Below are 25,856 nucleotides of genomic sequence, written 5' to 3'. Positions count from 1 at the left end.
ATACTTTGCAACATCGTCGATCATTTCGTTGGCTCCGCCTGTCTCTCAGTCTTGCAGTCTGCCTGGCTGTCTATCTGAATTGCTGCCCGGCTGCCCGGCTGCCCGGTTGCTTGGCTGCCCGGTTGCCCGGCTGGTGGCATGCAACGTTGGCGCGTTGCACAAAAGCATGTTGTACAAGCGTTGTCGTCTTGTAAACCTGCAACACAAGCAACATGCAACACAGCAACGACAGGCAAGGTGGCGCAGAGCACAGCAACACCGTTTCCTTCCACAATTTCCTTGGCAACATTTTTTAATTAAAAAAAAAAACAGAAAAAAACCGTGAAGCACATAAATTGCATAAAATGAAAATAAAATTGTGAAATAATATTAATAAAGGCTAATAAAACATAAAACAAAGATTAGACAATATAGAAGATGAAATACCCTTTGCATTTTAATAGAAAAATTGATATAAACCAAATCTGAAATAAGTTGAGGCTGTAAATGTAATAGACTTACCTTGGCTAATATTCCATTTATAACAATTAGTTTTATTTATTATTTTTCGATTTATATGTCATATTAATTTGTGTTACGATTTTGAAAGCATTTTTGTTGACAGTCTGTGAAAATCAACTTTATTCCCACGTTTTTTGGCTTGAAGAAAAACTCATTTGACCTTGTAAATTGATAAAAATATCCTTTACAATACAATTTAATTTGTAGATAATTTATTTATAACATAATTTAATATCTACATGTTTTTTTTTAATTTTTTAATTAATAAGTAAAGAAATATTCAACTTTCAATTGAATCCTAAATGTGGGTTATAAACCAATCTCATGCTCTTGGATTTGCACTTATGAAAGTATCGAAAATTTGATTTCTTTTAATGAAGCCTTCTGAAAATTTTGATAATGATTAAGGGTAAATGACCGTTCGAAATCTGCAGAAAGAATTCCTACCCAAATCACTTAACTCAACCAGCTAAATCAATATGAAACTATTCTATTATCTTCTAAAATAATAAAAAATAATAAGCAAACTTCTAATAAAATATATTCAAAATATCACTACAAATATGAATAATAGAGCAAAATAATCAAGCAGAATGCAAAAGTCACATGACAATTGTCTGCCTGTCACATATTGCCTATCAAAGTGTATATGCCCTGTGGAAATATATTCATGCAACTATTCAATTTGAGTATTATGCTGGGGCTGGGGCTGGGGTTAAGCCCGATTACTATCTATCGATAATTAATCGCACATGCAATGACAGGGCTTTCAGATAAATCTTCAGTTTTTTCAACACGTACACAATGACTGCACTTTGCAATTGATATAAAAATTAATTAATTTAGAATTTACTTATAAATATTTTATTAATTATAATTTGTTTACTAATTTGTTATCGATTTAATTGATTGCTTGTGGTATAAGGCAAAGTCGATTACTGATTAACTAGCTAAGCCATTTATTGCCCATCTCTAGAAACTCGGTGAAGACTTGTTTGGGCATCTGGCATGTGTGTGTGAGAATGTGTGTGCCTGTGTGCGTCGAGTTTGAATTACGTTTTACAAGAATTTACAGATTGGCAACATTAATTTTGTTGCATTTTATGTGGCAGCAGTTGCTGTGGTGAGACCCATGTTCATATGCTTGTATGCTGCATATTTGTATACCCTGTATAGTCGATTGAATTGGTTAAGCTGGACTATGCTGCTAATATGACAATGTTTGTATCATGCAAATTACATAATTCTAATATAAGCTAATATTGCATCTACGTATATTCGTTAAGATTTACAGATTTACAAGTTCTGTCAACTAACTTTGAGTACGGGGTATATGTTTGTCTAATACTCTTGACCTGCACACTCCTTCCTGTACATTCTCTCCTGCTATACCCTACCAAAATATGGGCATAATTATTTTTGCAAAATTTAATTAACTCTAGTGACTATATAATTTTAAAACGAATAAGCTTTTGTTAATCATGTTTTATTTATATTTTTTTTTATTTATACAAAATATATTAAATCAATGATTTAAATAAAAAAAATTTAATTATGAACGTACTTAACATAGATAATTATTTAATATAAAAATATATTTTTTTATATATATTATCTATATGCTCCCCAAACTTCCTCGACTAAGTACTATACATTCGCAAATATTTTGGAATTTATCAGCTTCGAGCTTCATCTGGCTGTGGTATGCCAAAATTATGTTTTGGGGTGTAGCCAGAAATCAAGTGCAGTTCTTATAGTATTTCAAAACGTGTTTGTGCATGTAAACAGTCACATACATACACATATGTGTGCATGTGTTTGTGTTTGTTTTGTTGTGTTTGCCTTGTGGCTTCCTCTTATCGTTAAGTGCGGGTTCAAACGTTGATAACCCATGACAACTGAAGCCGTCAGCAGACATTTACATACATAATTTCAACAAGCCCAAAAATACAACCCAAATGGGAAAATCGTTTAAAAATGCAAATGCCGCACCACATCGACCAAATAGTATTCAAATCAGTTCATGGTTTGTCGTCGTTTCCTGGCGCTGCATTTGTCAAACGCTGCGGAATTAATGAACCGCAACGACGCCAGTAACAATGCCGATTTGTATCTCATGGATACTGCAGCAATAGCAATAACAACAACTACAACAACAACTATTACTATACATAAATACAAAGCATATTTAGTGCGGATTTTAGCACGCGTAAAATATTTTCACATGGCACTTAATTTATTTAGCAGGGCTTGGCCCCAGCTCAACCTGAGCCCCCAGCCGGCTCCCAGGTGTGCGCTATCCACGTGGCCGCAGCTTGAGCTGCAACCGAACTCAACTGCTCAACTGGGCAACCGGTCAACTTGCGCTGCGCTGCACAGTGTTTGTGCTGCTGCCACTGCCCCCCTCACGTTCCATAAATATCGGCTTTTGTGCACTCGCAACGTTCGTTAGTTTGGCGTATTTTATTTTTTCGATTTGCCTTCAATTTGTTTGCCAATATTTGACAGGCGGCTCGCAAAGGCGTTACTCAATAGCCACGCCAAGCTTTACCAACATTTCTGTGTGCCACAAAAATATGATTCTGACCAGGTTATTGTTAAACTCAACAGATCTATGACTGCTTGCACTGACTAGGCTGGGAACATGTCAAAGCTTTCCATAGCCAAGACTCTGCTTTTAGCCTTCTCTCTCTAACTCACTCTCTCTTTCTTCTCTAACAGCTTCGAAGTCATTTCAGCTTCAGCAGCTCTTCTTAAATTCTTATCTTTATTATTTTAATCTTTTTATTATATTTTTTTTTAAATGTTTTCTGATTGAAAAGCGACTCACACAATTTTAAAACAAATATTAAAAATTAAAAAAAAAACACTCAAATAACATGTTTTCTGCCCTTCTTTAACATAACTAATTGATCTTAATGTATTTTCCCTAATGCCTTGTTTCATTAGGCCTCATCTAAGGGGATCGATTCTCTATGCATAAAATGGGCTAGGGCTGTGTATCGGCGTTGTTATTCAAAACGTTTAAGCTGCGAGCGCAGCTTAGCTGAAAGTAAACAAATGATATTTAAGGCAATTGGATGTAAATCAACAAATGATATAGAAATCAACTCAATTCAATGTAAACAAATATGTAATCAAATTTTCAATTTGACAACAAATACTATTACCTTAACTCAAATGAAAATAGTAACTAAATTTAATGCATGTTTACAATTAAGAACTGAGTGTTCGACTAGTAGACAAGCTGCTGCTGTTTCAATTAGGATTTTATCATAAAATTTGCAGGGCGTCACTTCGACATGCCAATAAAGAAACCAAGGCATAATTCTCTGCTAATTGAAAGCGGTTTTTGCTTTTGATTTTAGGGTAAAATAGAAGAAGGTCTATATTATAATGAATATAATTATATATATATAATATAAAATATAATGATATATATAATAATAAATTAATTTTATTTTTTAATGCAATTTAATTTATTCGCTTTAATTTTCCACAAGAAAATTCAATGCAATTTGGCACTCTTTCTCTTCTATGTCTATTGACTAAATCATCTTTAAGGAAACTTATATAAATTCTATTTATTTTTTCATTAATAGCTAAGACACAAAGGCTTCTTTGAAGCGTATATTCCAATTAATTTGAGTTAACTCAAGTTTTTATAGATTCTTAGAAGTTTCAGCTTTTTAACCCTCGAATAACTTGTTTAAAAACAAAAGAAACTAAATATTATTTATATTTACTGTTGTTTGTAAGCCAATACACCAATGTTAATATATCAAAGAAAAGCAATCTAGATTCTAACAATAATCGTAAACAACTTGCTATTCGAAGCAGGCATTGTTTATTGTTGATGCTGATACTCTATGACCATATGTTGGCTGAAAGTGTTTATATTATTTGCTATAGCTCGACATGGATAAATGCAGTTTACCACGTGTGCCTCTATATCAATTACATATATACTCGTATATATATGATTGCCTATATAAAATGTCACTTTAAAGCCACTGCAGCCTTATTTACACAGAAAACTATTGTCGCTGGCCGTAATCAATTTCAAAGCTGTCAGTTTGACACTTGAACGTTTATTCTCCACTTCTGCACTCTATACATTCACATATATATTATATATTACATACTCTAGACTCTGTCAAATGCCGTAGACAATACGTCTGTGGCCTATTTAAAAAATACCCAAACACGCGTACAGACATATATCTCTCTCTCTCCCACTCTCCCTCTCTCTCTGCCTGGCTGTGTACTCATTGTATTATGTATTTATCATAAATACCATTTTATCGCCTTCAGTTTGGCCTGCTCCTCCCGTTGAGGCAAATATTTGTTCATTTGTTTGTTTGTTTGTTTGTCGCCTGTTCGAGTATTTGTATGCACTTTGTAGGTGGCTCGCTCCTCGGCTCTCGGCTCTCATTTGTGTTGTCAGCGTCTTTATCATATTCGGTGGCAACTTCTGTCTGCCCTGGCCGACGGCAACTAGAACAAAAGACGCATTATTTAAGTTGTCAAAGTGAAGGTATTAAGCCGCCTCGCATTTGCCCCAATCCATCCGAAACTGACAGCTCAAATGCTCGACAGGAAATGAAAGAGAAGGACGGCATAGCACGGCCAGATACTTTCCTTCAATATTCTGTTGAATATGTTCTAAAATTTAAATTTTACATATAAAATTCGATATATATATATATATATATATATATATATATATATAGGTTAGCGTGGGGTATACTTCCAGGCAAAATTACTTCACTATTTCTCTGTAATGCGCTAGATCTTAACACTCTATTTATATTTGATTTATTTTGAAATATATCGCAGTGCTCTACTCGAGAGTACATGACTAGATAATACCCTGACGCATTCACATTATTGAATGTAATGAATGCCCCGTAGTTTGGCTAGACCGAATCGAATCTTCATTCTGGTCAAGAATATATCTATATATGAAATATACGTATATTTCTCTGTGCAGGTCTTCAGACTTAGGTGATTTTGACTGGAAGTGTAACATAAAGCAGTCAATAACAGTTAATAGATGAACTTAAAAAGGGCACTTTATACATTCGATGATTAGATAACTTAATTTATAACAGGATTACTGTATAACTGTTGTTTGCATTAGATAATAAAGTTAGTTGATCAGCAATAAATGAAGTTGAATTGGTAATCAGTAATTCAACTGCAATACTTATGAATTAACATGAAACTTAACATGATGAATATATATATAGATATATAGAATAAGCTTTTTAGTGCTTAGCCATAACTACTTGCTCAATAATGATAGAAATTCATTTTGATGTAAGGTTTTTTGAACATAACTCAAAGACTATAAGAGCCACAAGCAACAAATTGGCTATGCACACTCTTGTAATGAATTCTCCCATTATTTTATACCTTTAAGTACCCCACTTGCTTAAATTAAAAAAAAAACACACATTTGCATATGTTGGAGATTCAAAGAAATTTAAAAAAAATCATCTGCCTTAAAGGACAGACTTAGGCTTGAAGCTATGCTAAATTTAAAAAATGTATTTAATATTTTTGTGACCTTTCTATATTACAGCTTTATACATTTTACAGACCTCAGGCTTTTTCGTGTATTGTATAGCTCTTAGGAGAGCACAGACAAGCTGTTCACATTTTATTTAACAGTCTGGGCAATTGGCAAAGTTCTTTATTCAATGTCTCAAACTTGCCCAAAGTTTCTCGCAGTGCATTGTAACTAGCTCAAACGTGATCGATTTTTTACTAAAAATAACCGAAATTATCTAAGACAATTAGCAACTATTAACAAATCCTTCAATATAACTATCTAATCTTATCACTGAATGAGTAAGGTGTGTCTTTTGTGTTTTGCCGTGTTCTATAAAACTGACAAGTTCGACCAACGCTTTGTAGTCAAATTATTAGTTTAGCAATGCGAGCGTCACTTTACATTCTCTTGTCCGTGTTCGGGCTGGCATTGGCACTTGCCGAATTGAATTCAGATGCGAAACTCTTTAAGAAGTATCCAGACTCCTGTACAACTGCTAAGGCTAAGAAAAATGGCATCTATAAGATTCAAATCAAAGGCGGAGAAGTTATGTCCGTGTATTGCGATGTGAGCGTGACTGGCTCCCCTTGGCTGGTTATCCAGCGACGCGTCGACGTCAACATCAACTTCTATAGGGACTGGAAGTCCTATCAGCAAGGCTTTGGTGATCTGCAAAATAGCTTCTTCATCGGACTGGATAAGCTGAATGCGCTGACTGTGGCACAGCCCCAAGAGCTCTACATACATATGGAAGACTTCATGGGCCAGACACGCTATGCCAGATATAGTTCATTTGCCATAGGCAATAGTGCCAATTTATATGGCCTAAACAGCTTGGGCAGCTTCTCCGGCACTGCTGAAGACAGTCTCAGCATCCATCTCGGCATGAAGTTCAGCACCTACGACTGGGACAATGACAAACTCAATAAATCCAATTGTGCTGTTCAGTACACTGGCGCCTGGTGGTATAACGATTGCCACAGTAGGTGGGTAGACGGTCAAATAGTTGTTATTTAGTTATATTATTCTTATATATTCTTTTGCTTTCCCTAAGTAATCTGAATGGCCTGTACCTGGGCGGCGATGTGAGTGTCGATCAATATGGTCGCGGCATTGCCTGGGCTCGCTGGCACGGCCTGTATTATAGCTTGAAGTCAGTTAAGATGATGATACGTCCTAAGCAGTAAAGGAATTTTGAAATCATAAAGAAACTATTGCGACACTGAAACGTTTTTATTGTATTTTTTATATTAAGTGAGATTTATTCACTAAATTCTCTGCTTGAGTTGAAATACTTTATCTGAAGTCGCTGCGGGAAATGTCATGGGCATCTGTTGTTAGGCTTCAAGATTCTTTAATAAAAATTTGATAAGTTTACTACTTAAAGTCTTAGATATACTCCTAAGTTGAGACGCCCTCAGGCTGGTGTAGCTGGCTCTCCTTCTCTCCTGCTCTCTCTTTTTTTTTACTCTCATTGTTTAGTTGTGTCTCTCTCTATCTATCTATCTATCTCTCATTATCATCAGCAATACTGAACTCTCTATCTTTATCTCTAGCTGTCTCTCTCTATCTCGCTCTGTCTCTCTATCTCCATCTCTCTCAGTTTCTCCCTCTATCTCTCACTATCTCTCTATATCCCTCTTTTATGAAGCTTCACTGTTTACATCATCTCAACCAATATACTCTTTTGCTATTCACGAACGAGTAGAGGAGCATTTGACTTGAATTTGATGTTCAGTTAAAATATTTTATTTTTGTTTCTTAAATAAAGCGCTGATAAATGCGTTTTGCAGTTTGTGGATTGCAAGTTCAAGTTCTGCTTCGCCACAAGATATCGTTGGCACTTGTATTATGAGAAACATTAGCATTACAATAAAAAAAGAAAAAGAGAAGAGAATTACTGGCTCTGTGCGCTCATATTGTATATCCGTTTGAGTCGCGACCGATCCGCAGCATATCCAATAGCCGTGCCTCAAAGCTTTTGTTATTTATTATCGCCAAGCCGAAAAGTTGTTGATGGAGAGCGACTTCAACTGGCGCTCGGCATGGACTCGCGAGCTAATCTGGCGATGACTCAATTGGTGCACAATGGACAACTTTCAAGTGAAGGAATTAAACTCAAAAATATCAGATCAAGTTGCCTGCGAGCTCACACACAACACTCACTCATTCATTCAGTAATTCTAGGCAGAGCCAGCTGATCCCAGCACTTTTTTTCTTACAACTCATATATGTATATATATATATATATATATATATATATATATATGATAAATGGATCATATAACCGACTGCCGTCGCTTGATGGTCACTGTGGTGTGCCCGATACTTTTATTTGATTATATTTTTTGCTTGTCTGCGAATGTGGTGGGAAAATTTGGATTGCGAGCGTAGGAATGTCGATTTATTTTATGCAAGCATAAGAAACATTTTTATATATTACTTTGCGGAAGTTGCAGCTCAGTTAGCGCGGAATCTAACTTTTAAGAACTTCAATAATACAAGCGTAGAAGTCACACGGGGAGGGAGAGCCTAATCCAGTCCTGTCTAAGATTCGCTAGATTCTCTACTCTTATCTTAATGGCATCTTCTACACGACACACACAGCTAGTCAGTTAGACAGCTTGTAAATACGAGTACGCTGAAATATTAATTAACTAAATAAAATTATGATGGATGAATATGCGACGGACAGCGTTAATTGCATACTCATGCAAAACAAGTTCCGAGATTTGCCAGCAAAAAGCATTTAACAAATTGAATTTGCATTTGCAAGCACTGCACAAGATCAGGCTGTAAATATTTGCATTAGGGCGTCTCAAGAGTAGTACAAAAATATTGCCCAGATTACAATATGTATATTATATAATATATATATGTTTATATATCTGAATAGCTGTCCAAGCGAAGCTTACAATTGAAATACGAACGAAAAGGCATAAGGCCAGCTTAGCTAGTTAATCATTTGCTGTAATTAGCAGTTTAGCTTGAGTCACCCTAATCTGGGTGGACCAGCTGCAGCACTGGCACGCATACGAAAATGTGCGAGAGTCGTGGCAATTGAAATGCTTTTCAGTAAGCTAAAAGCAAATCGAACTGCACTGAAATGTATTTATAATGAGTTAATAAGTGCACACCTGTTTGCCTGTGCCCGTGTCTCTGGCGCGTAATTAAGAGATTTACCTGGCCTCAGGAACCAAGCAAAGCGAGTCACATAAATTGCAGAGGCCGGCGAGGCTTTGTTTTGCAATTTTAATTGCTAATCACAGCGATTTGTAATAGTGCGCCAAGCTATTTATTTGCCATAACAATTACACAGTGTTCGATTTGTAATCAGATTGCGCGATCTGAGCGAAATTGGCGCCAAGAAGCTGGCTGGCTGGCTGGCTGGCTGAGCGGGATGACATCTGTGGCCTTATGAATTATGCAGGGCGGAGAGTCTATGGAAGCGTAACAGCTGATTGATAGTATTTAAGGAGCGACTACAAGACTCTAGAAACTCGATTCAATTAACAAAGAATTGTTTCTAACCGGTTCGTAGCCAAACCAGTTTGTGCGCCGAACCGAACCGATCAGAACTTTCAATTAGCTTGCAAATGCTTTCCGAATTTGATTCTGCAGTTTCAAATAGGCTCACATATCAGACATGTAAAAGCCAAGTTAACAGGCAAATTGGCTTCACAGCAGCTCGTATAAATTTGTATCTTCAATACAAAGTTGCAATTTTCAACGTCTGCTGGGATTTAGCAACAGCAAAAGTAAAATAAAACGAAAACAAAGGCAAATAAAAATGATCCAACAAACGTTTCAGAGACATTTCAAATTTGTTTGCTGTCGAAAATATTACAATTTTCATTTGTAAAATACTCGCACGCGCTCAGCCACGTAAGTATAGAGGGGAAAAAATAAAAGTATAAAAAAAGAGGCAAAGCGAAATTAAATAAAAATGACGAAAATAAATTCGCACCAACTAGCGCAGATACAGATACAGCTACAGCTACAGATGCAGATACTTTTTAGGCACTTTTACTAAGCAAGAGATGAGAAAAAAAGCAAAGCAACAACATTAGCGCCTAGCTGGCGCAGTTTTTCAGCCACATACCGTGTATTTTTGGCACACGAAATAAGTAAAAAAAAAAACAAAAAACAAAAAGAAAAAAAAAAAGAGAATCCAATAAGTTTTTTTCGAATATGAATTTGTTGTTCCTTTTTCGTTTTTGACATGAATAAAGTAAAGTGCAAGGCATATAATTTTGAACTTGGCAGCAGACAGATCCCGAGAGGACAAGCTGTAATGAAGTGTTGTTACAGATAGATAGCTTAGATGGATGCCTGTTGAAACTCAGCCGCCAGACGCACAGCAACTGGCTGCAATTGCATTTCTATCTAGCTACGTAGCTATGTATCTGTATCTGTTTATGCATTTAGTGTGTCTGGTGAAGTCGCCGTCGCATTTTGGCCAGACAAAAAATTGTTGGCTTTTGTTGTTCTTGGGGGCTGACCAGCAACGGCAACAGCAACAGCAACAGCAACAGCAACAGCAACAGCAACAGCAACATCACCCATCAACCATCAACCATTACCCAGCCGGGCCACGTCGTCGTCATCCATATGGCAAACTATTTTTAAATATGTTTTAATTATTTGCTGCCATATTCCTTAAAGCATTGACTAGTCGCTGTCGCTTTCGCTGCCGCAGCCGCAGCCGCTGCCGTTGCCGTCGCCGTCTGATGCTTCTCTGCCGCCGCTCTGCTCGGCCACAAGTAAATTTGGGCCGTCTCTGGCAACATGTGCAACTACTTTGGAGGTTTTCTCGATTTGTTTTTTGCTTCTTGTTGCAAATTACATTAAGTGTGAAGTTTCTGCCATAGAAATATTATTGTCGCGTCTAGCATAAGTGACGCAGCTTGCATATAATTTTCTATCTTTCACTCAACCACAAGCAGCAGCCGCAGGAGCAGAGCAAATTAAACAAAAGCAAAAGAGAAGAAATTTCTTGCTTTTATTTTTCTTTCTTGTGATTCAAAATAAATCTAAATAAATATATGTAGCATATATAAAAATATATATATATATATATATATTTCAGCATATATATATATATATATTCCACACCTCTTGGAATATGTAGAGAAAACAGTTATATGCAACTATCTTATTTGGAAAATATTTTACAAAGAATATATAAAAGAATGCTTTATTTCAGATTTTTTTCTTTATAAAATCTAGAAAAATTATCAAGCATTTTATAAAAATAATATATATATATAAAAGCTTATTTTCAAAGCTAACTCATATTTAACTCATATTAAAAAATAATTATAAATTATATGTTTCCTGGTTTACGATGCGAACCAGTATCCCCTTACTAAAAGTTTTACGCTGTCTTGGTTAACCGCATTTGCTTTAACTATTTGTAATAGAATTTATTTATTATCAAATAGGCTTGCAAATAGGAAATATGTATATAATATGTATATATAAATAAACAGAAATTTAGATATGTATAAATATATCCTCACATTAATAATAAATATTCATTTAAACTTTCTTTGACCAAATCATTTTCTTAATTGACTTTAGATTCAAGCTCAGCTGTTCCCTTGTATCATTCAATCTAGCTTCAGTTAACAATATAAAGAAAAAATTTCAATAACAAAATCAGTGAACAATAAAAATATTTCAAATTGTTTGAAGTGTCTTCTTGGTCTGTCACATTGAATGTTATGAAAATCGTTTAAGTTCATGATATTTTTTTATACAATTTGGTATAGCTGCAGCATTACGAGTCGACTATATGGCAGCAGCCGCGCCCAGGCTATAAAGAACTGTAGAGCAAGGCAAACAACGGTCAGCTACAACGCCGAGTAGCTGCTGCTGCTGCTGCTGCTGCTGCTGTTGTATCTGTGTCTGCGTCTGTGGCCTTTGTACAATTCAATTTCTATTTACTTAACTGGCAGCAGCCAAGTCTTAAGTTGCCTCTGTCTGCCCCGCCCCCCACTTGCACACTTAGCCGCACAGACACGTTTGCCCCTGTCCGGGCTGAGACAAGTTGGCTAAACAAACCGCCGATATGCTTATGCTCGCTTTACAGGCTTCTTCCCGGCAGTCGACAGACGGCAGACGGCAGTCGGCAGACGATGCCAATGAAGCGAGAAAAATTACTGTTTGTTGTACTTCGGGTTATATAAGTAGTTGTGGATTTGTTAAGTGAGTTTGTCAACATGAGGCGCGCGCATCGCAACGCCAGATTCAAATACAAAAAAATAACAGACAAAGTTGGAGTCAGAGTCGCAGTCGGAGTTGCAGTGGAAGTAGAAGATGGAGATATAGAGATACAAACAAGTATCATGGCATACCGTTAGAGAGACATTACTTGGAAGCCGGCTGCGCGGCTCAAGACCAAAAAGCCAAGCCCAAGCCCAATACTCCAAGTATCCAAGACACCAACACAACACCGCTCACGACCACGACGACACCAAGCATTTTTCAACAGAAGTCCAGTCGGCATGGGGGCTGTACTTGTAATTGAATGCCAAGCGGAGCCGAGCCAAGCCCCAGCATGGCCACTAAGTATAGCTGATGCTTAGCCTGGCCAGTTTGCATTTAACGTTTTGTCGTTGGGCGCACATTTATGGGTTGTTGTCTCCGCTAAAAATGGAACCGGACTCCAGACCAGAATGCCAACAGCGAGAGAGCGAGGAGACTTGGAGAGGTCCGGCAATGGCAATCGCAACGGCAATGTCAGCAATTACTCATTTATGGCCATTGCCGGTTCATATTTCGCATTTGGCTCCTACGTTTGGTTTGTGTCTGGTTAAGACTCGAACCGAACCGCCGCACAGCACCGCCCCGCCCCGTCCCGCCCTTAGGATGCTGGAGCCTTGCTCATCATTGATTTATGCCTATGCCTTGGCCGTTGTCCACCGCATTCATGCATAAATCGGTGCCTCCACGGTCTCTGCTTTGACGTTCTTGGGTGTCTTCGTCATGTTTTCTATTTATAAAGATTACTTGTAATTAAAATGAGTTCAACAGATCTCGGCACTAGTATCAAAACATTCAGCAAGTTGTTTTACTTGTTCTGTTATATATGTTTTTACCTATCAATAAACTTATAGACGTACGAGCATTTCCCTCTCTCTCTCTCTTTCTTTCTCAACCTGGTTGATTGCTGTTGGCTGTCAGTTGCCCGTTACCAGAATTCAATTGCATTGATAGCCGCAATGGCGTCAAATACTTGCCTCGATTTTTGTTGCTGTTGCCCTGGAATCATTGAAGCTGTAGCTGCATAACTGGATTTCCGATTGCCAAGCGACTAAGAGCAACCTGTTGCAATAGAAGCTCTGGTCTGATTGAACGTCATCTTAGCCCAACTAGAAACGATGCTTGAGCTTTTTAGTTAAATCTGTCAAGTTCAAATATAATTCTTTAGACAATCTACGAGTATACATCCAGGACTTCAACAGCTTCTGCCTGGGATGATCCATTTGGGAACTTAGTTTTATAACATCCCTAAGCTGCTTAAGAAGCTTTAAGTTAGAATATAGAGATAGACATTTCCGTACTAAATATATATCCATTCTAATGGCTATATTCAGTTTGTCTATCCACAACATTTTTTTTTTCATTCTTATAGCATAATCATATTATTTTCCCTTAGTTCATGCATTTCTTATCAATTATAATTTTTAAACAGATCATACTAAATTAATTTCTTTACATATTTTTAGCTTTAATTAACAAACAAATTATTTAAGTTTATTTCTGTTCTCCAGCAAAGGACAAGCATAACATAATTTAAAAATAATGAATTTAAGAATTTTGAGAAATAATACAAGCTTTAAAGGCAAATATATAAATTTAAAAAAATATATATACATGTATATAAATATATGGATTTATTTTTATTTAAATATATGGAATTTATATATATAAATATATGGAGTTTTTAATATTAAAATTGATATTTTTAAAGAAAATTTATATATTTAACATATTTAATTATTATATATTATTTTATATACAATTTTATATATTTCTTTTATAGAATGTGCTCAATCTTGAAGGAAGACAACAGCAACACGAAGCAGCTTTGACTGCAGGTTAGTTAGTAAGTTAGTTAGTTAATACAATACAAATTATTTAAAACTATAAATAGTAAATTTAATTTCAAATATTTAATTGTTTTTTTTTATGATTTTTACATTTTAGTCCATATCAGTTAACAGGGCTATAAAATTACTTAAGAACATTGAAATGATTTTCTTTTTTCATAATAAAATTCCCTGATGCTTATAATCACATTCTTAGGAATGCTGTGCAGCAGTCGTCATTGGGCAACGTTGCTCCATTTCGAGCTGAGCCCTCAGAGCTGACTCTGACCTGCTGATAAGCGGCGACTGATACTTAATATGCGTTAAATGCTCGTCTAGAGCTGTCTAAGTATTCCATTTTATATACGTAATGCTCGGCTCTTAAGTGTCTCAGCTTTGAACTCTGACACATGCATAAGCTGTCACTGCTGCCTTATCAATCCAGGCTCTGTGTGTGTGTGTGTGCGTGTTCACACACACATTCATAGGTGATAAGCAAACTTAATTTTGTATTTGTTTATTCATCGTTGGACGCAATCGCATTTGGTGAGTTCTATTTTAATAGGGCATTAAAAATAAATATTTGTGACTGCCTCCAAATGTCCACACATATATATACATACATATGTACATATATGTATGTTATATATGACAGATTATCAGTTTTGAGTTTTTTAACGTCAGTTTCAATTGGGTTTTAGTTCGCTTCGGTGGTCAAAGCAGAACATAGTACCCATTGCCATACGAAACCACAGTGCGCAACCACAGCGGCAGCCACGCGGGGTTATCAAGCTGATTATTCAATGCAACGCCGCTTCGCACAGCGACAACAACTACAACAACGAGAACGAGAGTGTTTTTTTAAAAAGATTTTGTTTTTAATATGCCATCTGACACAGTTTGACATGCAATGGCTAAGTTACGACTGCGAGCTTGTAATTACCCCGTGTGCCTTATCAAGGCGATGTTCGACCTTTGACCTCCACTGCTGTTCAGACTTTGTTCATGCTGTCAGCGCATGTCTTGGCTCAGTTTTTCAGATCGCCCGAATAATCGAATCGCATTCTGAACTATTAACCCAAGCGCCGAACACTATTGAGCCAACTCAAAGATTAAATGTGCCTCGCAGTAGACGCAAGTCCATAGACACATATATATATATATATATATATATATATGTACACATATGTACATATATATAACAGCATTTATTTTGACTACACATAATAATTATTAATGTTAATTTCAAATTGGAATATTGTTAGAGCTGAATATGTTAAAGTAGCTCCGACCACTTTGGCCTCACTCTGGTCTAGTCGACGTTTCGAAACGCTTTTGGGTAGTCTAAATGGCTGGGTTACTAGATTTTAATTATATTTTAATTATATATTAATTAAATTTTACATAAATATTTTCAAGTTAGCAATTTACATATCTGAAATGAATATTTATAAATTGCTTCAAAGTCAATTATAGTTGTAAATGTTATAAATGAATTACAAAATAAATTTTATATATGTTTTTTTTATAACTTTTCAACAAAAATAATTTTTTAAAATATTTTTTATATAGGCAGAATTATGTTGAATGTTTATCAAAAACATTATTAAATATTTTTCTTTATTTATAATATTATTTTTTTGCTTATTAGAAATACTTTTTTATAGAATTGAATATAGCTTCAAATATTTTAAATATAATACTTAAATTCATTTTCAGTAAGTTTTTATAGGGTTGGTGAGTTCATCTGTCTCTTATCGAAATAAAAACAAAACAACATTTTTAGAACTTTGTTTTACAAGAATTTTATATTCAATTGGGTCTTATTCATTTAGATATATCAATGAAGTTATTATAAAATTTGAATATAATTTGGTAACTAAAATATGTTCTACAGTTTCGTATAAATAAATAATATTAAAAATATTTTAGAGGTTGTTTAGGCTTGCAGCTATTATATTTGGTATTTTAATGACCAGCTTAGAGCTTATATAATTTGTTTACTATATGTTAAACTTATTAGATTCTGCTGCTCTTCCTATATACATATATATCTATATATATATCTATCTATTTGACTGCCCATTTCTACTTTGTGTCAGTTTGTCGAGCAGCTTTGTTGGTACAGCCATAGATTTTAGTTTTTTGTTTTCTTTTAGCTGTGTGTGTTTTTTTTTTGGTTTTGTTGGTTTTTGGTTTTTGCTCGCCTTTAGCATTTGCATTTAGCATAGCTCACATTTTTATAGCAATTCATGTCTATATGGACGCCTTTGTTTTTGCCCGTTTGCATTTCATTTATTTTTATTTTTATTCGTCTATGCCAGTCTCTTACTTTGTTTTTCACAAGCGGCGTCGACGTCGCGTCGTCGCCAAGTGAAACTGAAAATTGCAACTAAATGCCGTGCTCATCACTTGTAGACACTTTAGAATGCGCTGTGTGTATCTATGAGATACAAAGATACGCGCACAGCCAGACACATGGACAGACGGCCAGAGACCAGACAACAAATGAGACGCAAATGGAATGTTGAGGTGCTGCACACACACACACACACACACACACATAGACAACTTTAAATGATCTTAGCCAGGCTAAGATCTGTTCTACACTTGATTAGAAACTAACTAAAGATACACCAAATTCTGATGGGAAATAAATACAGTTTAAGTCGAAGTGGAAGACGAAGTGCACATTATAAGATCGATTCAGTCTATGATCCACCCATATCATATATATATATATATATATATATATATATATATAACTCCAGTAGATCTTCTTTGATTTGATTATGTTACGGGACACTTGATGCCCTTGACGCACTGCCAGCAACAATCGGGAAATTTACCTTTTGTATTGACCAGATCATATTCGCAATTGGCAAAGTTCACAGGTGATTGACAGCTGCAGAGAGGTAGAGAGAGAGAAAGAGAGAGAGAGAGGCGGAGAGAGACACAGAGTCGGGGAAGGGAATGCTATAAGAGATCCGGCAAAACTTACAATTGGTAAAGGCCATTACCTTCGTCATCCTGGCAGACGAATATGCCGCATGTCTTCTCATCATTTATCTCTTCGCCAGGACGGATGTGGCCGAGCGGAGTTTGGCAACCTTTTTCCAGCTTTCTAGCCGCCTTACCGTCCTTCTCCATGCGCACCATGTGAACCAAGGCGCTGACACACATGGCCAGTCCGAACAGGACCATGCCCATACCGCAAATGTATTTCATATCGATAATCCGTTGGCTCCAGTGCTTCTAACTGTGGCCAATCCACTCCGGTTGGCTTTTATAGCCCATGGCTCGGCTACGAGCGGGCGGCATGAAGCCCCGTTTTGTGTACAAATTCATAAACAAAACATTGTTTGTGTCACTGGGCACCAGCCATCTTCCTCAGTCTTCGGATCGATTGCTAAGTTTATTTCTGTCTAGTCATAAGCAAAAGCAAAAACACAGGCAGTTCTCCACGGCGAAGTTGTCAATCGAATTCAGAGCCAAACGTAGCTTCACATCCCTAGCTTTAATAAGAATGAAATTTGTTGGGCAAGGATCGGTTTCTTTGATGGTTCGGGAGTCGGACAAGTCGACTTCCAAATCAAAGCAGTTTTGAGCACATGCCTAGCACGTCAAGCAACTGGCAGACATCTAAGCATAGTACTTCGCCCAGTTGGACAGTGCAATGCGAAGCTTGCCACAACTGACTCCATGCGAATACGAAGTTCATGCCTTTGGCTACTGCTCGCAATGTCTGTGCTGTACCCCAACATGAACTCCATTGGCTACCGACTCGTTAAGGTAAGTCTATTCCATTTGCCTGTGGCAGTCTGGCAAAAGATTGCTTCATTCACAGCGGCATCATCCCAAGCCTCTGGCGTGGCCGCCAAATCTCTATTCCGACTTTGCGGCTATCGACGGCGCAGTGAAAAGCCAAATCCCCGCTTTTAGCCCGGCAACAGACGCCACTGACACCAGTGAATGTGGAGATGGAAGTGACGCTGGAGATGGGGCTGGAGGAGCCACGCAAAAACAGCCCGACGAGATCCCTCAGGGTTGTGATGTCAAGAAAATATTCGAGCCCGGAGATCCCAAGCAAAAGAGTTCGAGCATAGCAGTGAAGGCAGCTCAGGATGCGAAGGCTGCCAACGAGGCGCAACAGGCTGCCGGCCAAATGGCTGCCCAGCACATCAAGCAGCAGCTGGCCGAGAAGGCCTTCCAATCAGCCAAGGCAGCCGAGGCGGCGCTCGCCGGCAAGCAAATAGTTGTGCAGCAGCTGGAGCAGGAAATGCAGGAGGCCCATGCCGTTGTTGAAGAGGAGTCCGCCTCGCTGCAGAGCACTGAAGCCAATATGAATGCCGCCCTGGAGGCAGCTCGAGTTGCCACACATCAATTTGAGGCACTCACAGCGCTGCACAAGACGGTCAAAGACAATTTGGCCAATATACAGACAGTGGCGCTCGGCTCCCAGCAGGAGATGACCAGCAAGGTGCAGCTGCTCGAGGCAGCCAAAAATCGTTCGGCCTCGATCGAAAAGCAACTCGAAGCCGCTCGCGAAGACTACGAAAGGACCAAGCAGGCGGCCTATCGGGCAGCCTGTGCCGCCGTCGAGGCCAAGCAAAAGGCCTCAAACAGCTATCGAAAGAGGCGAAATCAATGCCCACGCAATACCCACTAGCCATACACAGTCCCAAATGCTTTTTTGTATATTTGTATATATGTATTTCATAGCAAGAAATGAAAAATGGTTTCAAGTTCTAAGTGCTCATATCAATTCCTGGCATCTAAATTGCCCCTATTCAATTTAATTGTTGCCAGCTTATGAATCATATATATATATATATACAGATATATTGCTGGAATCTTTGGAACACCTGTTCTATAACTGGAAAGAGAACTATATCTTGGCCTTTGCAGCCAATGGCAATGCACATGTTCGCGCAGTTAGTCGAGCGGACGATAGGCTGCAGGAAAAAGTTAATCTCCTTCATAAGGACCTTTCCTTAAGAAAGATCTCTATACAGAATGCAACTATATGTCAGATGCCAAGAGTATTACTAGCGAAATTAAAATATAAAACTATAATCCTCAAGCTATGTATATACACTGTTGATCTTTCCTATAGACATATCACTAGACACAGCACAGGAATTTTCATTTTCTTCAACAATTTTCTAGTGAATCGTCCCGAGCGATGGGAACTGAAAGAATTGACTCGGCTCAAATGGAGTCTATGAACAAGCGCGTATTGAATTCAGATATATAAAAACAATAGATCATCTTCAGTTTTTGCAACCATTTTCGCCAGGTGTCATAACACCTGTGTTCGATCTGTCCACCGACAAAGCATATAAAAGGCCCTCCAATTGCCAGCGAAAATGCAGTTATATTTGGTGCATTCACAAAAAGAGAAGATGAACTATTTGGGCCTAAGATTTTGGAGCCTGCTAAGCTGCGTGCTGTGCGCCAGTGCGTTGGTCCATTACCAAAAAATGGACAAAGGAAGTAAGGATATAAAACTGCAATTCACAGCAATATCTCAATTGATGAATGTCTTTTAGAAAACGGATGCCGGACCAAACCGTCGGGCAAGCTGTATGATGAACCTGCTGAAATAAAAGTGGGTGGCATTTTGAAAGATGAAAACACCTGCGGCATCTATGTGTGCCAGAACACTGAGGGCGACGCCTTGATTCATTAGTAAGTCTCTGTCAAAGCAGACGCTCTTCACACAATTCTACTGTGATCTTACACAAATAGCCAGAGGCCTGTGCCCTTCGAGATGTGCAGTTTCGATGGTGTGTCCACAGTGACGCCGTTCCCAGAGTGCTGCTGGAAGTGCGTTACTTACATCAGCTGCGACCCAAAACCGATATCAACTGTCGGCAGAGCCGCCGCCGACCAAGCCACTGCGGCACCCGCAGAGGCTGACGACGCAAGCAAATACACAAAATTAGACGCCGAAGAAAGTCCAGTAAAAGTGATCAAAAAGAAAATGAATTATTTGCAAGCCTAAACATTAAAAGTGCCAAAGTCAAAATCAAAAAGGAACAAAACGGCGAGAGGCTAATCGCAGTTCGAGAACCGCATTTCTCTGTTTGAGCAACTTAATAAAACAATTTGAAACAGAATGTGTAAAAAATTGAATTTGATTTTATTAATTATTATTTTTTTTTTATTTAACAATTAATTGATGCTAAAGTAATACAGGTGTGTGGGATGATCCCGAGCTTATTCCTCTCGTTCACAAAATTAAAAGAGTTCTGAAATATTGTGGCTTGGAAAAGTTTGATGTACGCATTTTTACACTCGTCTGTATAGTGTTTAGATTGGGGGCGTGGCAACGATAGACTTACTACATTTTTACATTGCGATATTCTTTGAAAGATATTTTCCAAAGACTGGAAGTAAATGTCAGCAATATTTGAAATATATATAGATCAATCATTACATGATTATTCATACTATAGATCAATCAATATATAATACAGTTATAATATAGATCAAGCATAATAAAGACCAATCGACATATTGGTTAATCAAAATATTCATCAGTCAATGTATATTTCAATTATTCTATAGATCAATCGTTATATAAATTAATCAATATATAGATCCATCCATACACAGCTCAATCAATATATATTTCAAATATAATAAAGATCTATTAATCAATATACACTAATCATAATAGAGATCAATCATAAAACAGATTAATCAACATTCAGATCAATCAATACAAAACTCAATCAAAATATACTAATCAATATATTGACCAATCAAAATATAGATCAGTCATAATTCAGATAAAGATCTATCAATCAATATATACTAATCATAATATAGATTAATCATAAAACAGATTAATCAACATTCAGATCAATCAATACAAAACTCAATCAATATTTTGACCAATCATAATATAGATCAATAATAATATAGATCATAATATAGATCATAATAACTCAATCAATATATACTTCAATTATAATTAGGATCAATCATATAAATCCATCATAATATAGACCATTTAATATATAGATCAATCAATGTAAGATTCAATTTTATTATAGATCAATCATAATAGAGTTCAATCATTATATAGAAAGATCAATATATAGATTCAATTATAATATAGATTAATAAATATATAAATTACATTATATTATATATATTTATATTATTAGTATATTATATTTATTTATTTCATTTAGTGACTAAGGAACTGTGGATGGGATTACATTGTCACTTAAATTGTTTTACTAAAACGTGAAAACAAACTAATTCTGCCTCCGTTTCCTTTCGGTTTCAATATTTTCTCGTTATTGTAGCTTTTTTGCGGTTTTCTTATCCTTTTTCTGCTTGTTCCATCTGCCTGCAGTGTTTTGTTTGCGTCCTGCATGCGATGCAGTCCTAGATTTGGTTCTACCTTCAACGCCCTCTGCAGCCTCTCCAGGTGGAGCATCTCCGTTTCCAGCTGCGCCTTCTGCTGCGCCTTCAGCTGCGCCTTCAGCTGCGCCTGCAGCAGCGCCTTCTGCTGCGCCTGCAGCTGCGCCTTCAGCTGTGCCTTCAGCTGCGCCTGCTGCTGCGCCTTCTGCAGCACCTGCAGCTGCGCCTTCAGCTGTGCCTTCAGCTGCGCCTGCAGCACCACCTTCACCCGCGGCTCCACCTGCGCCACCTGCACCACCTTCACCTGCACCTCCACCTGCACCACCTGCGGCTCCATCGCCGCCTGCAGCAACGTCTCCACCTGCGCCTGCAGCTCCGTTTACACCTGCGCCTCCAGCTCCGTTTCCACCTGCGTCTCCAGCACCCCCTGCGCCTGCACCTCCAGCACCGTCTGCGCCACCTCCGCCTTCAGCACCACCTGGAGCACCTCCGTCTCCATTGGCAGGACCTTCATCTCCACTTGGACCATCTACACCACCAGGAGCTCCGGATCCGTCCACTTCCTCGCAATTGGTGTATGCCACGCACTTCCAGCAGCACTCAGGAAACGGTGTTCCTGTGGACACTCCATCGGTATTACACATTTCAAAGGGGGCCGGTTTCTGGCAGCTGTTCGTATGAGATTATATTTTAAGATTATATTTAAGCTTGGATGAGCGCCCACTCGAGATCAGCTTACTAAAGAACCATAGCGTCGCCTTCGGCATTCTGGCACACGTTGACTCCGCACGACTTGGGATCCTTCGCAAATTCACCCACTTTGATTTCCTTTGCTGCGCCTCCGTCTGTCTGTCCTTTGGGCACGCATCCGTTCTCTAAGAGACGTTCGTTAGCTGATTGCATTGCTCTAGTTTGTACCGTTATATCCTTACCTCCCTTGCCCATTTTGGTGAAATGGACCAACGCGCTGGCGCATAGCGCGACGCTCAACAGGCACAGGAATTGTAGGCTCAAGTTCATGTTACTTTCACTCGCACATCAAATGCAAGAACTATAACTGAATTAGCTGCAGCCGTAGGAAGGCCTTTTATATGCATTTTTCACCTGTTTGTCGCAGTGTTTTCGCACCTGTCAAGGAAATTCTTACAAATATTTATAATATTTTATGTAACATACCTCCATTTAATTCACCAGAATCTAAGCCATTATTTCTGATTACTTTGCTTCTGGCTTTTCCTTATGTGCCTAATTTTTTAGATAAGATAGGAAATATTTGGTGTTTTCCGGAGGAGCTCAACAGTCTTCTACCTGCCTATCTATATCGTCTTTATGTTCGAGATAAACTTCAATATTCAATTTTTTCGCTTGCTTGAATCTAATCACCTTTTAGTCGGGAATGCCCCACTAGTATATATCCTGCATTCTACCTTGTAACTAAGCAAATAGAGAAGCTTGATCATAGAAAGACTTCATCTACGCGTGCTAACTGTGAAGCTGGGTATTTCTCTCGCTCTCATAGGTTATGAGTTTAACGCGGACAGACAGACAGACAGACGGACGGACAGGTCTAGATCGGCATACCTCAAAATACATATATTTTGTGTGATCGGCGGCACCTTCTTCTGCGCATTATATACACTTTAACACACGCATTATACCCGGCACTCCCATCTCTATGTCTTCAGCTTATAATAAAGAATATAAATCATATTTATGATTAACATTCTTAAACAACAGTTATTCAATAAAAATAATAATTTATGATTGCTCGTGTTGCATGCTTGATATAACAGAGCCGCAGCAGGGTATCTCGTAGTCAGGCACTCCCGACTTAATTCATCTACACCATATTTAAATGAACTTAGCGATAACTCTAGCTACATGTATGGGAATTATATATTGCTTTCCGGCGCATTCCCATATTATAGAAGATAATTGAAGCTTTAATTATCAACTTGTAAATGCCTTGAGCCTATGCTTAAATGTAAAGATATGAAGACAAAGACAATATGTGATTTCTTTTGTCAGAATCAATCCATATGGAAAAGCCGTAATGAAGAACAAATTGTTGCTCGTAAGGATCAGGAATGATATTTCGTGCACATTTCAGAGCTCCTCACGCATCCCTCCTCTTAAATGCTGCGATTTTAATTAGCTGCCGCAGGGTAAATTCTCATGGGCAATGAACGAAAGAGAGAGACGGAGGCAGAGAGAGAGAGTGAGAGTAAGAGAGAGGGGAAGAGACACAGACGCAGAAGCAGGTCCGGCTGGAATGGGCAAAGGGCTTTAGTTGAGAAGGGGCCACGAAATGAGGCAAGCAAAAAAAATTGAAATTAAAAAACTACAGGAGACTTTTACGCATAGTAGGTACGAAGTGTACGAAGTGTGTGTATGTGTTATAAGAAGAAGAAAAACATTGAGAACCGGACCTGACAATGATCTCCTGCTCATGAAACTAAAAGGCAGCGGCACAATGGCAGCAGCAGCAGCAGCAGCTACAGCAACAATATGCTGCTCAAACTCAACAATTTGTGAGTTTCGGTTGACGATGACAGTGTGAGAGCCTACCACTCTTCTTCTTCAAACATACATACATACATACACGCGTGTATTTGCTTATGCTTAAAGCAAAAATATTCCGCATGAGATATTTGGCAAACCTAATACAAATGTATGCGTGCAAGCTCATATGCCCAAATCTATGTGTATGTGTGTGTGTGTGTGTTGCTTACGCATTGCTCAGGCAAACATGTGTATGTACTTGCAAATGTAGCACAAATCATTTCTCAAGCTGTCCAAAAGTATATCAATTAGGGTCTTTAAATATTGTCCAGTTGGGTGAGGAAGACAATTTGCGACTGTTTGGATGCCTTTCCCACCACCAGAAACGCTCCAAGCCAAACCTGAATTAGTTTGCGTTTGTTTGTTGGTTAGGGTACAAAGACGAAGATGCAGCGAAATTCTCTGACTGACTGCGCTCATTAATTGAGTGAACATGTCGAAAATTGGTTGGGTGAAATGAATTACAATACATGATAGCCGCGCTCTGCACAGAAGCTCGAGTTTTGCTAAAATCGAAATGCTTTAACTTAGAGTTAAACCAATGCAGCGTATTTCTTGTTTTTAGGCATACACAGCGCACAGCACGCATTGCTGTCCGCATGCATGTAGAGAGTAACCTAGCGCGAGTCGACACACAAACAAAAGATCGAACTTAAACAGAAACCATGCGGTCGCAACATGTGTGCTGTGAGCAAGATGACTAGCCGACCGCAGAGTGTGCGACGAAACGAGATGGCTATAGTTTAGGGCAACAACATCAACAAAAAAACAAATGTCAAACAAATAGAAATGCGACAACAAATAAAACGCACAGCGTGTGTAGTGTGTAGTGTATAGTGAGAGGTGGACAGAGGGAGAAGGAAAAAGTGCTCTCACTTGCTCGCGGAGCCAAGAGAGAGCGATATATGTATTTATTTTAATAACAGCTCTTTAACATGTTGCTGTTAAGCTTAACATACGCGAGTTTCTGTTGTCTTTGGAACTTAACTTTTGTACTTTATATCAAACTTGTTTTCATTTTTACCGTTACAGTTAATCGTGTGCCGCGTGCCCTGTTGGACGTCTGCTCGCTCGTCTCTCGAGGCATAAAAAAAAATAAAAAAATATATAAAACAATATATACAAAAAAAAAATATATAAACTTCAACTTTATGTTGCCACCCGGGTGGGTAAATCCGAAAAAAGAAATCGTTTTTAATTAACCATAACATAATAACAAAACAGGCGATTCAGCAGGAAAAGGGAATTCAATATAAAGGAAAAACTAAAAAACTTATACAAAAATCTTTAACAGACAATCAGTGCCTCAAAGCGGTCAATTGAATCAATCGAAGAGTGTTTGCAAATCAAATCAAATCCACAAACAAATACTGTTAAATGCATCCAACTTTAAATCGATTCGCATTTCTGTCTCTGTGTGAGAGTATGTGTGTGTGTGTGCGTGTGTGAGTTTAGGATCTTAACACCTCCGTGCAGCAGCAAAGCGTGTTTCACACATTTCAAGATATTCAAAACAAATCAATAAGAAATCGACGTAAATTATATAAATATAAAATTCGGACTTTGACCCTTGACACGTGCTCAATTGCAGCTCTAGCGCCATCCGGCGGCTCCCACTGAAAGGTCAGAGTTAAGTGTGACCAAAAACGAAATAACTAAATGCAATTAAGCACATATATTAAGTTATAATTAACTTGAATTCCACGCAAATCGAAAAGTTTCCAGCGCATTGATGGAAATAAACTTCAACTCATGGTCTT

General features: G+C 37.9%; 5 protein-coding genes across 7 annotated transcripts; 3 read left to right on the top strand and 2 right to left on the bottom strand.

Moving 5' to 3' along the window:
* The first annotated feature begins 6,432 nt into the window (after positions 1–6,432).
* LOC111601234 (ficolin-1-like) lies at positions 6,433–7,313 on the top strand. The gene is made up of 2 exons (XM_023317730.2): positions 6,433–7,044; positions 7,113–7,313. The coding sequence occupies exons 1-2, from the start codon at positions 6,443–6,445 to the stop codon at positions 7,243–7,245; spliced, it is 735 nt and encodes a 244-aa protein (XP_023173498.1). The 5' UTR covers positions 6,433–6,442; the 3' UTR covers positions 7,246–7,313.
* Positions 7,314–16,925: 9,612 nt separating this feature from the next.
* Positions 16,926–17,401, bottom strand: LOC111601278. Of its 2 annotated transcripts, none has more exons than XM_023317795.2 (2): positions 17,156–17,401; positions 16,926–17,059 (listed from the first exon to the last, which is right to left on the bottom strand). In XM_023317795.2, the coding sequence occupies exons 1-2, from the start codon at positions 17,380–17,382 to the stop codon at positions 16,945–16,947; spliced, it is 342 nt and encodes a 113-aa protein (XP_023173563.2). In that variant the 5' UTR covers positions 17,383–17,401; the 3' UTR covers positions 16,926–16,944. The 2 variants fall into 2 exon arrangements, with proteins under 2 accessions (XP_023173563.2, XP_023173564.2); XM_023317796.2 differs by having other exon boundaries at positions 16,933–17,059; positions 17,175–17,401.
* A 303-nt stretch (positions 17,402–17,704) lies between these two features.
* LOC111601225 lies at positions 17,705–18,884 on the top strand. 2 transcript variants are annotated; one of them, XM_023317722.2, is made up of 2 exons: positions 17,705–17,946; positions 18,017–18,884. In XM_023317722.2, exons 1-2 carry the CDS (start codon positions 17,857–17,859, stop codon positions 18,821–18,823), a joined length of 897 nt encoding a protein of 298 aa, XP_023173490.1. In that variant the 5' UTR covers positions 17,705–17,856; the 3' UTR covers positions 18,824–18,884. The 2 variants fall into 2 exon arrangements, with proteins under 2 accessions (XP_023173490.1, XP_023173488.1); XM_023317720.2 differs by having other exon boundaries at positions 18,002–18,860.
* Positions 18,885–19,559: 675 nt separating this feature from the next.
* LOC111601226 lies at positions 19,560–20,161 on the top strand. Its single transcript, XM_023317723.2, has 3 exons — positions 19,560–19,650; positions 19,707–19,845; positions 19,906–20,161. Exons 1-3 carry the CDS (start codon positions 19,560–19,562, stop codon positions 20,159–20,161), a joined length of 486 nt encoding a protein of 161 aa, XP_023173491.2.
* A 1,252-nt stretch (positions 20,162–21,413) lies between these two features.
* LOC111601248 (glycine-rich cell wall structural protein 1.0-like) lies at positions 21,414–22,581 on the bottom strand. Its single transcript, XM_023317747.2, has 3 exons — positions 22,467–22,581; positions 22,274–22,409; positions 21,414–22,203 (listed from the first exon to the last, which is right to left on the bottom strand). Exons 1-3 carry the CDS (start codon positions 22,552–22,554, stop codon positions 21,468–21,470), a joined length of 960 nt encoding a protein of 319 aa, XP_023173515.2. The 5' UTR covers positions 22,555–22,581; the 3' UTR covers positions 21,414–21,467.
* Between the last annotated feature and the right edge of the window lie 3,275 nt (positions 22,582–25,856).

This window comes from Drosophila hydei, unplaced genomic scaffold (genome assembly GCF_003285905.1).
Source record: "Drosophila hydei strain 15085-1641.00,03,60 unplaced genomic scaffold, DhydRS2 tig00000060-arrow-pilon, whole genome shotgun sequence".
Taxonomy (NCBI): domain Eukaryota; kingdom Metazoa; phylum Arthropoda; class Insecta; order Diptera; family Drosophilidae; genus Drosophila; species Drosophila hydei.
This window is presented reverse-complemented; position numbering and strand designations above follow the sequence as displayed.

Bases quoted from the DNA above. Each gene is read 5' to 3' on its own strand.
- LOC111601248 (XM_023317747.2), bottom strand. From the start codon at position 22,554: ATGAACTTGAGCCTACAATTCCTGTGCCTGTTGAGCGTCGCGCTATGC. The intron at 22,410-22,466 runs GTAAGGATATAA...AACGTCTCTTAG, and splicing joins CACCAAAATGGGCAAGGGAG to AGAACGGATGCGTGCCCAAA. The intron at 22,204-22,273 runs GTAAGCTGATCT...TCATACGAACAG, and splicing joins GGCGACGCTATGGTTCTTTA to CTGCCAGAAACCGGCCCCCT.
- LOC111601278 (XM_023317795.2), bottom strand. From the start codon at position 17,382: ATGAAATACATTTGCGGTATGGGCATGGTCCTGTTCGGACTGGCCATG. The intron at 17,060-17,155 runs GTAAGTTTTGCC...ACCTCTCTGCAG, and splicing joins GGTAATGGCCTTTACCAATT to CTGTCAATCACCTGTGAACT.
- LOC111601226 (XM_023317723.2), top strand. From the start codon at position 19,560: ATGAACTATTTGGGCCTAAGATTTTGGAGCCTGCTAAGCTGCGTGCTG. The intron at 19,651-19,706 runs GTAAGGATATAA...AATGTCTTTTAG, and splicing joins CCAAAAAATGGACAAAGGAA to AAAACGGATGCCGGACCAAA. The intron at 19,846-19,905 runs GTAAGTCTCTGT...TTACACAAATAG, and splicing joins GGCGACGCCTTGATTCATTA to CCAGAGGCCTGTGCCCTTCG.
- LOC111601234 (XM_023317730.2), top strand. From the start codon at position 6,443: ATGCGAGCGTCACTTTACATTCTCTTGTCCGTGTTCGGGCTGGCATTG. The intron at 7,045-7,112 runs GTGGGTAGACGG...GCTTTCCCTAAG, and splicing joins TATAACGATTGCCACAGTAG to TAATCTGAATGGCCTGTACC.
- LOC111601225 (XM_023317720.2), top strand. From the start codon at position 17,857: ATGCGAATACGAAGTTCATGCCTTTGGCTACTGCTCGCAATGTCTGTG. The intron at 17,947-18,001 runs GTAAGTCTATTC...CTTCATTCACAG, and splicing joins TTGGCTACCGACTCGTTAAG to CGGCATCATCCCAAGCCTCT.